Below are 11628 nucleotides of genomic sequence, written 5' to 3' on the forward strand. Positions count from 1 at the left end.
AAAGGGACGCCCGATCCTTTGTTTGGTGGCTGTTTATGTTTTCTATGACTGTTGGTATCACATTGTGATAACACCATGTATTACTGTTTTGGATTAGACGATGAATCATATTAAACAATTAGATCAAGTCTTTGTTTATTTGAATCTTATGCGTATGCACAGTATTGCAATAAGTGGGTACGTAATTATTAATGCGTACTAAATTATGCATCGTACTTTTGTTGCAATTTTTAAACGAAATAAATTGTTGTATAAATGTTATTTGATTAAAAATAATACATTGTCAGACACTTAGAAAAGAACTAGGAAAATAATAAAAACAAATAGAATTGATAAACACATTATTTATTATGCATAATTAACAAGGTGAATATTAAAAACAACAATAAACATACATATTGGAAGACTTCATTTACGAGTAGGCACAAATATCTTTAGAGTATAAAATAAATGCTTTATATCATTTCTACTTAAATTACGTAAAAAACAAATACAAAAATAATGGCAATTCCTGAGATGTTTACATACACTTATTATCTGTTGAATATTATTGTCTATGACAGTTCCATTACCTCCTTCAAATCAATTTCAATAAATAGTATTATTATTCTAACATTTTTTCAACCAAATTACTGTTGGGTGGGCATAGACACGGCTGCTTTGGTGTGAGATACGTCGCTCTGTCTCCAGAAAGACACGACTGTTTTCAATTCAGTGTAGAAATCAAGACCTTGTTTACCGCAGAAGTGGTTCGTTCCTAAGAAACTGCCCCTTGATCCGGAGAAAGAGAACATGGATAACGGGACAGGGATAGGGACATTAACGCCGACTTGGCCGACGTCGATTTCGTGGGAGAATTTCCTGGCGGTGGCTCCGTTGGTAGTGAAGATAGCTGTTCCGTTGCCGTAGGGGTTTGAGTTGATCATTTGTATGGCCTCGTCTAGGGTGTCGACGAAAAGGCAGACGAGTACGGGCCCGAATATTTCCTCCTTGTAACATTCCATGGAGGGTGTAACTCCGGTAAGGATGGTGGGGCCGACGAAGTTGCCCTTTTCAAAGCCAGACACTTTGACGCCGCGGCCGTCGAGAGCCAGTTTCGCTCCTTCTTTGACTCCTGTTGGAAAAGTTTTCATTTTTGAGATAAGTCGCATAGGATCAGAGGGATCATGGGAGATAAATCATAAGAAAACGACTATATGGGAACAATATTAATGTTATAAAAGGTTCGTATTACACGTCTTGAGATACGGGATCCATTATTTTTTTCAAAATGTCATAAAAATCTAAATGAATAAAATATTGCTCCCACTTTATCACGTATTTTGCTATATTCAACTTATAATACAATAACTAATTCACTACACTACATAACTGATATAAATTCTAACTAACTACTGCTACTACTAACGTTTACAACTGAGGATTCAACATACAAGTACTATCATATGACATGACATGATAACATAAAATTATTACTAACCATAATAATGTTATATTTCACCACCATTGATAACATCATCATTAAATGTTTCAATGAATGAAATGATAGTCTTTTTGTAACAAATGTAGCTTTATGAGGTTTGCTACTTGTGTTGATATTATTTCAATTCTGAGCGGAGTCGTTTTCCGTGCGGTTTCTTAGAATTATTATCATTATACCAAAATGTATTAATAAATGCATTCACAAAAAATACAATAAGGTGAATGCGAATTTGTTTTTACCCGACTGCGCCAGAAGGAGGATTATGTTTTTTTATCTTCCTTAGCTAAAAGACTCACATTCACGTGATATTAAATGGGTTTATGGAGACAAATATATGGTCTAATTTACTAAAATCGAAAAAAAATTAATGTCTGACTGAGATATTTAATAATGTAATTCCCAGTTGCTACCTCAAAAGGAAACACCGGTGGCAACTGGAACATATTTTTTTTTACAAATTCCAAGTGTCCGGTGATACCGGTGGGAGCAACTGGGAATAACCGCTGCTAATGATGATAGTGAATGACATTATTTTTTTTACAAATTCCCAGTTTCCCCTGTGGGGCGATACCGGTGAGGGCAACTGGGAATAACCGCTGCTAATGATGATGGTGAATGAAATTTTTTTTACAAATTCCCAGTTTCCCATATGGGGCGATACTGATGGACAAGTGGAAATAACCGCTGCTAATGGTCATGGTCATGATTAATTAATTTCTTAGCGATTAGAGTCGCTTCTTCCCGCCTTAGGCAGTTCGATTTTTTAAAAGTTGTTTAAAATTTACATTGCCACGATGATAGTAAGGGCTGATTTTATCTATTTATATTTATTACTAGCTTTCCGCCCGCGGCTTCGCCCGCATGGAATTTTGTCTGTCACAGAAAAACAATATCGCGCGCGTATTTGCTCACCGTTTAGACCTACCCTGGACTACGACAAACATTTTAAAACCAAAATCAGCTCAATCGGCCCAGCCGTTCTCGAGTTATAATCAGACTAACGAACATCAATTTTATTTATATAGATAGATAGATTACCTGACTCCACAAGGCGCAGGATCCTGTTCTTGGCGTTGGCAGATATGACGGGTCCGACGTCGGTGCCGGGCACGTGACCCGCGTTCACTTTCAGCGCTTGCGCACGCTGCACCAAGTCCGGGATCCATTCCTTTGCTTCACCTTTAAAAGAAGTGTATGGTTTATAGGCGAGTAAGAAGTTAGGCGGGAAGCGTTTGTTGGGCCCCGACTATTATTTTTCCAAACGTATGAGAAATAGCTACTTCAATACGAAGTTTGGTCAGAGTCAGGTGGCCTCCGATTTACCGTCAAACCCTGATATTGACTCACCTAAGAATAGGGAAGTGCTAAGTATCATGGAGCGCTGCTCCGCGGCCCCGAAGGCGGATCTAGCGAGCTGGTCTACTTAATTAACATTCCGAAGGCGTGAGATTTGGTACGTGACTATTCCCACCTCTCGTTCCCATCGCTGCAACTCCTATGTAGCCAGTATCTACACTACAGCTTGACCGCCAATAAAAACCCAACCAGTGCAGGTCAAGTTTTTCACAGGGGAAATTTAAACTGTCATTGGACGCGCAACGAAATTAATCAGAGAAGTCCAAAGTTTGGGTTTGACTTCCCTCCAGTGCAAAGGGGAAGACAGATGATAAAATGTTGAGTAAACCTTTAAAAAAGAGATTTATGCCCGTTTTCACCACCAATCCCTAATTTTTAAGTGACCCCTATGGTAACACATAACAGAAATTTCGTTTTCCCATGAAAATTTAATTTGTCTCTATGGATCACTTAAAAATTGGGGATTGATGGTGAAAACGGGCATTACACAACGAACAATAGGCATCAATTACCTATCTTGTGAGTTATTAAATTCAATTTGGGGAGCCATGAAACTTACCTACGAATACGGCAGTGCTGAGAGCCATGCAGCGCTGTCCTGCAGCCCCAAAGGCGGCACCGGCGAGCTGGTTGAGAGTATGCTCCTTGTTGGCATCAGGCATGATCACGCCGTGGTTCTTGGCGCCCATGTTGCTTTGGACTCGCTTGCCTGTGGAGTTAAAAAATAGATTATACAAGCATCTTTAACAATAACATGAGGGTATTGAATTGTGTGCCCAGAGTTACGAAAACGACCCAATGGTGAGTGTTCCTGGCGATGCCTATAAAAAAACTGATATGCCAAATTACATAAAAATCTGCAGACCTAAATGCGATAAGAAATCTTTATTTGCATCAAACATGGTATGAGGGATTTTTTAGATAATACCAGCGCAATGTCATATCTGATAAAGCAAATAATTTGTGTTAATTCGATTTGATAATTATTAGGATTATAACGTTCCACAAACAAAACACCCAAAATCATAGAGAAGTGGGCGTGGCTTTGTCTTTGCTTCGTAGTTACTATGCATCCACTTTAAGAGCCCCATCTGATTTTTACCCTCAGTTTTGGGGGCCCCTCTTCATATTTGAGATTTTGTTGTCTATTTCTACACAATGTCGTCTGTCGCAATAACCCTTAATAAGGCAGTGGGAATATATTCCCCACCATATTCTTAACCTTATTCCCTCATCTTTAATAAAGGCAATAAGGGTAGCAGGAAAGCGCTGGACGCAGGCCGCTACCAATCGGGTAACATGGAAAGCATTGGGGGAGGCCTATGTTCAGCAGTTGACATCCTATGGTTGAGATGATGATGATGATGATGATGATGATTCCCTCATCTTTAAGGGTTAAAAAACATCAACTTGCTCCAAAGAATAGTACTAACCTGCAGCAGAAGCGCGGTTGTAGATATGTTTGCCGGCCGCGTCTCCTCCTACGAAGGACACGGCTTTGATGTCGGGCTCGTCGCAAATGAAGTTCACTGCGTCGTGGGTTCCGTGGATGACCTGATATCAAATATGATGGTTATGAAATAGCAAAATTGTCATAGCAACGGGTGACAATATTATGCAAAAAATATTGGCGCATTACATGTGCCATCAAAAATGTTGAAGCATCATTTGGCTAGTGTTTGGAAGTGTTGTTTTAAATTGGCACGGTGTAAAAGTAAAAAAAAAGATTCAACGTATAACTGATGACCGTTAGGGCATAGTTTTCGAGTGGCGACCTCGGACCGAAATACGTAATGTGGGCACGCTTCCCACTCGATGGATAGACGATGTAGTGAATGTGGCGGAAATTAAACGCATGGATACGGGAATTTCACCACAACCGGCTGTTGTCAAAATCCTAGGGAGAGGCCTTTATCCAGCAATGGACGTCTTTTAGTTGACGGACGAATTTTCTATAAAAGTCATACAACAGAATAATAATAAGTACTACGAGGCCTGTTCATCTCCGCGAGTTTACATCGAAAACAAAACACGCACGATGGCCCACCTACAGGATACTATTCGACAAGGCCTCACATACGAGCGAACATTGACTCACGCACGCGTATTCTTGTGTATGATGGAAGAAAATAAAGAAAATGGTCTACTAAATACTGTGCAGTATTTAACTGCCTAAATAATAATAAAAACACAGAATATACTTTTTTAAGTTGCCTCAAGACACTGAGAGGTAAATAAGTAGTTATTCATGATAATTTATGCTAAATCATGTATTTCCTCCGCCATTTTCCGCAGTTTGGCACCTCACGTCACATCATTTTACCGAAGTCAGCCCTATAGCTTCGGCGCAGTGCCGATCACTGACGTTTGTCAACAAAATGGTGCTAGACTCTTGAGACAGGCTAAATTACACCATATTGTTAATGACATTGAGCTTTCATTTATTTAAATACCTTCGCGAAGTAAAACTTCGATTATCGATTATTATTCTGTGGTACTACCACAGAATCCTGTAGGTGGTCCATCGTACGTGTTTTGTTTTGAACTGAGATGAACGGGCCTGGTCATACTCACATTGACGACACCAGGTGGCACTCCCGCTTCAGCCAAGAGCTCCATCATCATGACGGTCGCGCCCGGGTCCTGTTCTGAGGGCTTGATGATGCAGGTGTTACCCGTCACGAGTGCAGGAGGGAACATCCACAGGGGAATCATCACGGGGAAGTTGAAGGCAGCCACACCTGGCGAATTAAGAGATCATCTTTATTGAATTTTAGAGTAGGCGCACACCGTTGATTTTTCGTCGGCCGATAGTTTAGTCGAGCTGTTGATCAGTATGGGCATGTATGGGAGTGCGCACACTACGCCGATTCGATTTGGCCGATTCTTCATACAAATTAAAATCGAGCACAACTATCGGCCAACTAAAAATCAACGGTGTGCGCCTACTCTTATGGCCTTAGGAAGCTGTCAAATGTCAATATTGTTTCATACAAGGATGCTCTCGTAATGTAAAAAAAAGTCATTTGAAATTTGAAGCTATTGTATTTGTGAATTATTAATAACTAGCTGATGCCCGCGACTTCACCCGCGTGAAATTTATTTTGTCACAGATCGTAATCAATATGTTATTCTGGGTTATAAACAATAATACTGTAAAGTTTCATCAAAATCCGTTCAGTAGTTTTTGCGTGAAAGAGTAACAGACATGTTAACATCCAGACATCCATACAAACTTTCGCATTTATAATATTAGTAAGATATTTTGTATTTTTTACATTAAGTGTAGATTTTATTACGGGACACTGCACATCACTCTAAAATCTGTGCATCTTTTTCAATGTGTAAAAAGTATCCCTTACATCAATCATCATCAGTACTCGCAGTTACTTACTACATTAACTGCGATGATGATGATTGACATAACTGCAAGGATCCTGTGATGTGACCCATTGTGAGCGGCGACCGCATTATAAAGTGACTAACAAACATTTTCCCCACCTAACAACATTGTTACAGTTCGAACATTTTCCAAATACATATTTATTTATGTATTATGGCTAAAAATCCCTTAACAACGCGCAAAGCATCTCAAGAACATTATGCAATGTTTCAACTATGTTTCAAATATTTATTTTGACTGTTTAAATTGATAATTTAATTGGCTTACCTCCAACAACTCCCAAGGGAACTTTGTAGCTGTGTGTGTCCATGTCCTTAGCGATGTTCTGGATGCTATCGCCCAGCTGAAGTGATGTAATACTGCAACAGTGTTCCACCGATTCTGGGGGCAAATAATTTGGTTTACTTGATAAATGAAACTTTCGGCTGAAACGAACAAACTTGATAAATGAAATCTAAACCTTTTTTTTAATTTAATTTTATCAAATGCCGGTAATGTAAGGATGAAAAATCATCATCATTATTTTAACCACAGGACGACCACTGCTGTACATAAGCCTCCCCCAATGATTTCCATATCGCGCGGTTGGTGGCGGTATAAATGACAAACGTCCGAAAAGCTTTTCGTTTATGGCATTACTTTGATGACTTACGGATTCCTCTAAGCACATCGCCCTCGGCATCAGCGATGGTTTTCCCCTGTTCTTCGGTGATCTTGGCCGCCAACACGCCTTGGTTGTCTCTCAGCAAACGTGCAAATCTGAAACAATTTACTAAAAGTTAGGTGTCTCTTTTATTTATTACCAATTAAAAAGGAATAGAACGGTGGCCGGTGAGTTAGGCGCTTGTGACCAATCATAAAGTTGTGATTACCAGGGTGACTTGTGGCCTGGGTGGCTACAAGTTATCAGGTAGGACCAAACTGTCAAATATTTCTTTAAGGTTTGTTCACTGATTGTTGAAAAAATTCTCAATCATTGTGTGCTCATAGTAATCATCAGGACTAGACAGTTTGTTTGTTTTAAGTTTTGTAACTTTCTAAAGCACATTCTAAAAGTTGAGTATGTCAAGAAATAGTCCATTTTACTCTGGTAAATAAGAGAGAATCGTCCTTCTTCAGTGGAGATTAAATAACCTGACGATGTAGACGATAGAAATAAGAAAAAAAACGTACTTGAACATGACCTGCTGGCGGGTCATGATGGTGCTCTGACTCCATGACTTGTAAGCTTTCTTGGCTGACTCTAGAGCGGCGTTTAACTCTTCTTTGGTTGCTTCTGGCACTCTGTAAACAAGTAAATAATAATAAATTATAGTTAACAGCAGAGCTTAAAAAGCATATTGAAACAAATATACATAAAAAATGGCTCGAATATTTGTCTAAGGCACTCAGCCTTACCTTAAGTCATAACTTAAGGCACTAGAGATGGGTTATACTAGGTAAATTTGATACTAGGTGCACCTATTCCAAGTATTTATTAATACTTGATCCAAATACATACCTATTCCACCTAGTACGTAGTAATTTACCATACTTGACGCGACTAGTGCGGACTAATCCACGTATTATGACTTTAAAATACAATTTTCTTTGAAAAGATACAACCGTAGTATTAATAATGCAATTTGAAATTGAATAATAATGTTTTTGCTGGCTGTTGATTTATTGATATCCTCCCTTCATACTTCAACAGGCTATTCCTATCTCTCACCTGCCTGCGCTCAAATTTGTTTGTCAGACAGAGACGGAGTGAATCTCTACGTTCGCACATAAGCTTAGCGAGAAATACGCGGTGCGCGTAATACACGACTACGGATTATGCAATAATAACCTCTATTACTTTGATGGTAGAGTCGGAAATCGTGTAATTTAAAAAATACTAGGTGGATCAAGTATTTTAAAAATTGGAATAGGTGCCACTTAGTACTGTAAAATACCTAGTGTGTGGATCTGTTCTAGTAAATACGTCTCATCTCTATAAGGCACCAACTTACTTTGACCGTAACTTTAACAATAACCGGTGCTTTTTGTATGGAGTTTGACAGATTTTTGACGCTTGTTAAGTCAAAATAAGATGGTGCAACTCAGCTTATCAGTGAGATTCGATACCGCAACCGCAGCCAGCTTTGCAGTCAGATTGACACGCGTAACCTGACCTGTCGTCATATTGATAAGAGGTCTGGTGATATTAATTACCTACATATAAGACTATCCAGGTTATTAGGGGTTGTATAACTACAGAACCCTGCACTGCGCGTAGCCCCATACAGTCAGTTTTTCGAATTTTTATGAACTTGACTTTTTAACTTGATTTTTTTTATGCATAACAAGGCAGGTTTGACCACAATTGCACCTGGTGATCATTATGATCAAATTTTAAAAGTTTACACAGGTGCAAGTGGTTAGCAGCTTGAGAAAACTATCAGATAATATTCATATAACCACATGACATTCTTGGGGCGTGTACCTACTCGTGTTTCTACGCGAACTCAGAGGCTTAACTTTTTAAACAAATACCGCGACATGCCTCTAAAAGTCTCGTAATAATAATAATCTATACATATTTATTTATTTCTTAACTTGGCTATCTCAAATCAGAAAAATGTTTGCTCATAATTTTGTCCCTTTTACATAATTCCTTACATAATCTTGCTGAAATATTTATACATTTCATATCACAGCTATGTCAATTTAAATGATAAAACCACAAAACACAAGATACATGATACAATAAAGTCATTATGTTATCTGGCCAGATTTAATACTAGGTGCTGATAAGAAATTCACACATTATTCATGTACAGAATACAGGGCATTTGTAAAAGTTTATAAAATTGTAATTTATTAAAAACATGACAATAAGTACACATGGCCACACTGTTAACTATCCATTTCCGTTTTTGCTCTAATCAATCAAATGGCGATTCTTTGCGATAGAACGAGACGACTTGATAGGCAATGGATAGTTAACACTGTGGCCGATGGTACATTGATAATATTTTTATATGAAAAGAAATCCATACAATTATCTGAAATTATTATGCCTTACATTTGTTAAGACTTCTTAATTAGGATAAGTACCTACTTACCTACCAAATTATTTATTGTCAAGTCAAAAGCATTATCATTTTTAATGTTAATTAGAACAAGACTTATCAAATATTAAAGTTATAAAATAAGAGAATATACCTTCCAATGACTTTGTTTGTCGCTGGGTTTGTGAGTTCGATCCAGTTGCTTGTTTTGGAATCTACAAACTGTCCATCGATGTACAGCTTTGTGGTGGGTGCGGAGCTGCTGTAACTTCTGCGCAGCAGTACCGCTGACTGAGGACAGAATTTATTTAATTTACATTAATTTTCATACATTATTTGAGTATTGGAATATTATCAAAAAAGGAAATAAGAAGTTAATAAATTTTTATTCGAATAGTTATGATTAATTATCACATAATAAAAATCTGTCATGACGATTTTGTAGTGTTCCAAATATTACTATAATAATACTTTACAGAAGAAAAATACTTTTTATAAGTTAGGTATTTTTTTTCAGCCTGGAATTAATGTTTACACAGTTGATCCAATTTTAAAGTGCTGAACTAAATAAAAACTAATGGTCACACATGTGATTGTGTGTGTCTTTAACAAGTAACTTTCTCATTAACATTAGACCTGTTACTGGACTCATTATACAAAATGTATATTTCAACTACAAAGCAGTAAGTTGATTTGAATATTGCTATGTCATAGTATAAGTTGAAAAAATAAAAAATGCTATGTTTCAAGTGGCCTTGATTCCAAAGGAAGTAGATAGTTAAAAAGTGAATAATTAATTAGATAGGGTAGTTTAAAAGTGAATAATTAATTAGTTGTGTGTTGTTTTTTTTACCGACGGATGTTTTATTTCAGATAGCTTAATTAAAATAATATTATTCCTCCAGCATAAGACAGAGAACTAGAGTTGTAGGTCATAAAATATAATAATAAAGAAGATGCATGCATGAATTAACAGACCACAAAATCAAACATTTTGTTGAAACACATACTAACAGAATATTATTATAAGCTTTGAATCCAGTTATAAAAATATCATAGCACAGTATTTCCTGTAACTATTTTAGTAAGAAGTTCTAAAATAAACATCAGTCACATGCTTTTATCGCACCTTCGGTAGAACAAGGGCACAATTGCACTTTTTGCAATTTTACAGGAGAGCTATTAATTATTAGCTACACATTTTTAAAGTATTTCTGCATACTTAACTCTTTTTTGCAATTTTTGACAATTGTGCCCTTGTTCTACCGAAGGTGCGTTATGATAAAGTTATTATCATCTAGACTTTTTAAGTGTTTAATTAATGAATGGAACTACTTTCAATTTTATTCATAAAATACACATAGCATAGAAACCTTCTTTAATAAACTTTAGTTAAGATAAAACTTTGACTAAGGACATAACCTAGGCGTAGGGCCAAAACTATTTTCACCGGCTGATGAGACGTGGTTGAGAAGACAGAAAATAGTTGGAAAACATTTTAAATTAGGGAAAAAATAATTTCAATCAATAAGTATCGTGATAACAAACTTACCTCTGATTTCATCAACTTCAGCATTGCTGAGGCCATGGCTGCGACTAGATAAGCTGACAAGAAGATAGAGTCACTACACGGCTGGAGGCGGGTTGGGGGCCAAGCCAACTGATTAAAATACGACGAATATATTCGACCTTGATTTGATAATGATATTATTCATTGTCGTCACTATGCAAATCTCGTGTTGTTTTGAAAAGGTTTAGTCGTTCCGTTACACAGATACTATTTATAAGTGTCAATAGTTTGTTTATTTTATTAAGTAATTAAGGTATGATAATCCTTGTAAATTGCATCAAATTAATTATAAGAAAACGTTTGCTTTTGTCAAAGTACTTGCATAAAATGTACAAGCTAGTAATACACGCACGAACATTGTTTTTTGTTTCATCAGAAACACTTTCTGCTTGAAACAGAGCGCTAATTTATGACAGCGTCATTAACGTCAATTTGTGTGTTGCCCGATTACTATTTTCAATTATGTACTAATAACAGAAAAAAACTTTTTTTTACATTTAAGTGAAATGCCTGTTTTATTCCTTTTTATTTGTCAAATTACAAAAAATAAAATGTTTTAAGTAGCTTAAATCCGATTCATATTTTTTAATTTAATTTACGCGAGATTACGGGCCTAATATCATTTTGAAACTTGATTATTTTATAAGATTAAACTTTTTTTATAAATAATTGCAATGCAAATTAATAAAAAAAAAAAATATTTACTTTGTAAATATTGTGGTCTGTAAATTTATCTCCGTGAGAAAAGCAGAAATAGAAAGACGAATACAAAGATAATACA

The 11628-nt window shown here is 36.7% G+C and overlaps 1 protein-coding gene across 1 annotated transcript; it reads right to left on the minus strand.

Annotated features, from left to right (window-relative positions):
• Positions 1-328: 328 nt before the first annotated feature.
• LOC114350068 (probable methylmalonate-semialdehyde dehydrogenase [acylating], mitochondrial) lies at positions 329-11027 on the minus strand. The gene is made up of 10 exons (XM_028300716.1): positions 10830-11027; positions 9432-9568; positions 7416-7526; positions 6895-7001; positions 6510-6623; positions 5414-5580; positions 4273-4393; positions 3399-3548; positions 2522-2662; positions 329-1114 (listed from the first exon to the last, which is right to left on the minus strand). Exons 1-10 carry the CDS (start codon positions 10863-10865, stop codon positions 630-632), a joined length of 1569 nt encoding a protein of 522 aa, XP_028156517.1. The 5' UTR covers positions 10866-11027; the 3' UTR covers positions 329-629.
• Between the last annotated feature and the right edge of the window lie 601 nt (positions 11028-11628).

This window comes from Ostrinia furnacalis, unplaced genomic scaffold (assembly GCF_004193835.3).
Source record: "Ostrinia furnacalis isolate ACB-3 unplaced genomic scaffold, ASM419383v2 OfSCF0780, whole genome shotgun sequence".
In the NCBI taxonomy this organism is placed as follows: Eukaryota; Metazoa; Arthropoda; class Insecta; order Lepidoptera; family Crambidae; genus Ostrinia; species Ostrinia furnacalis.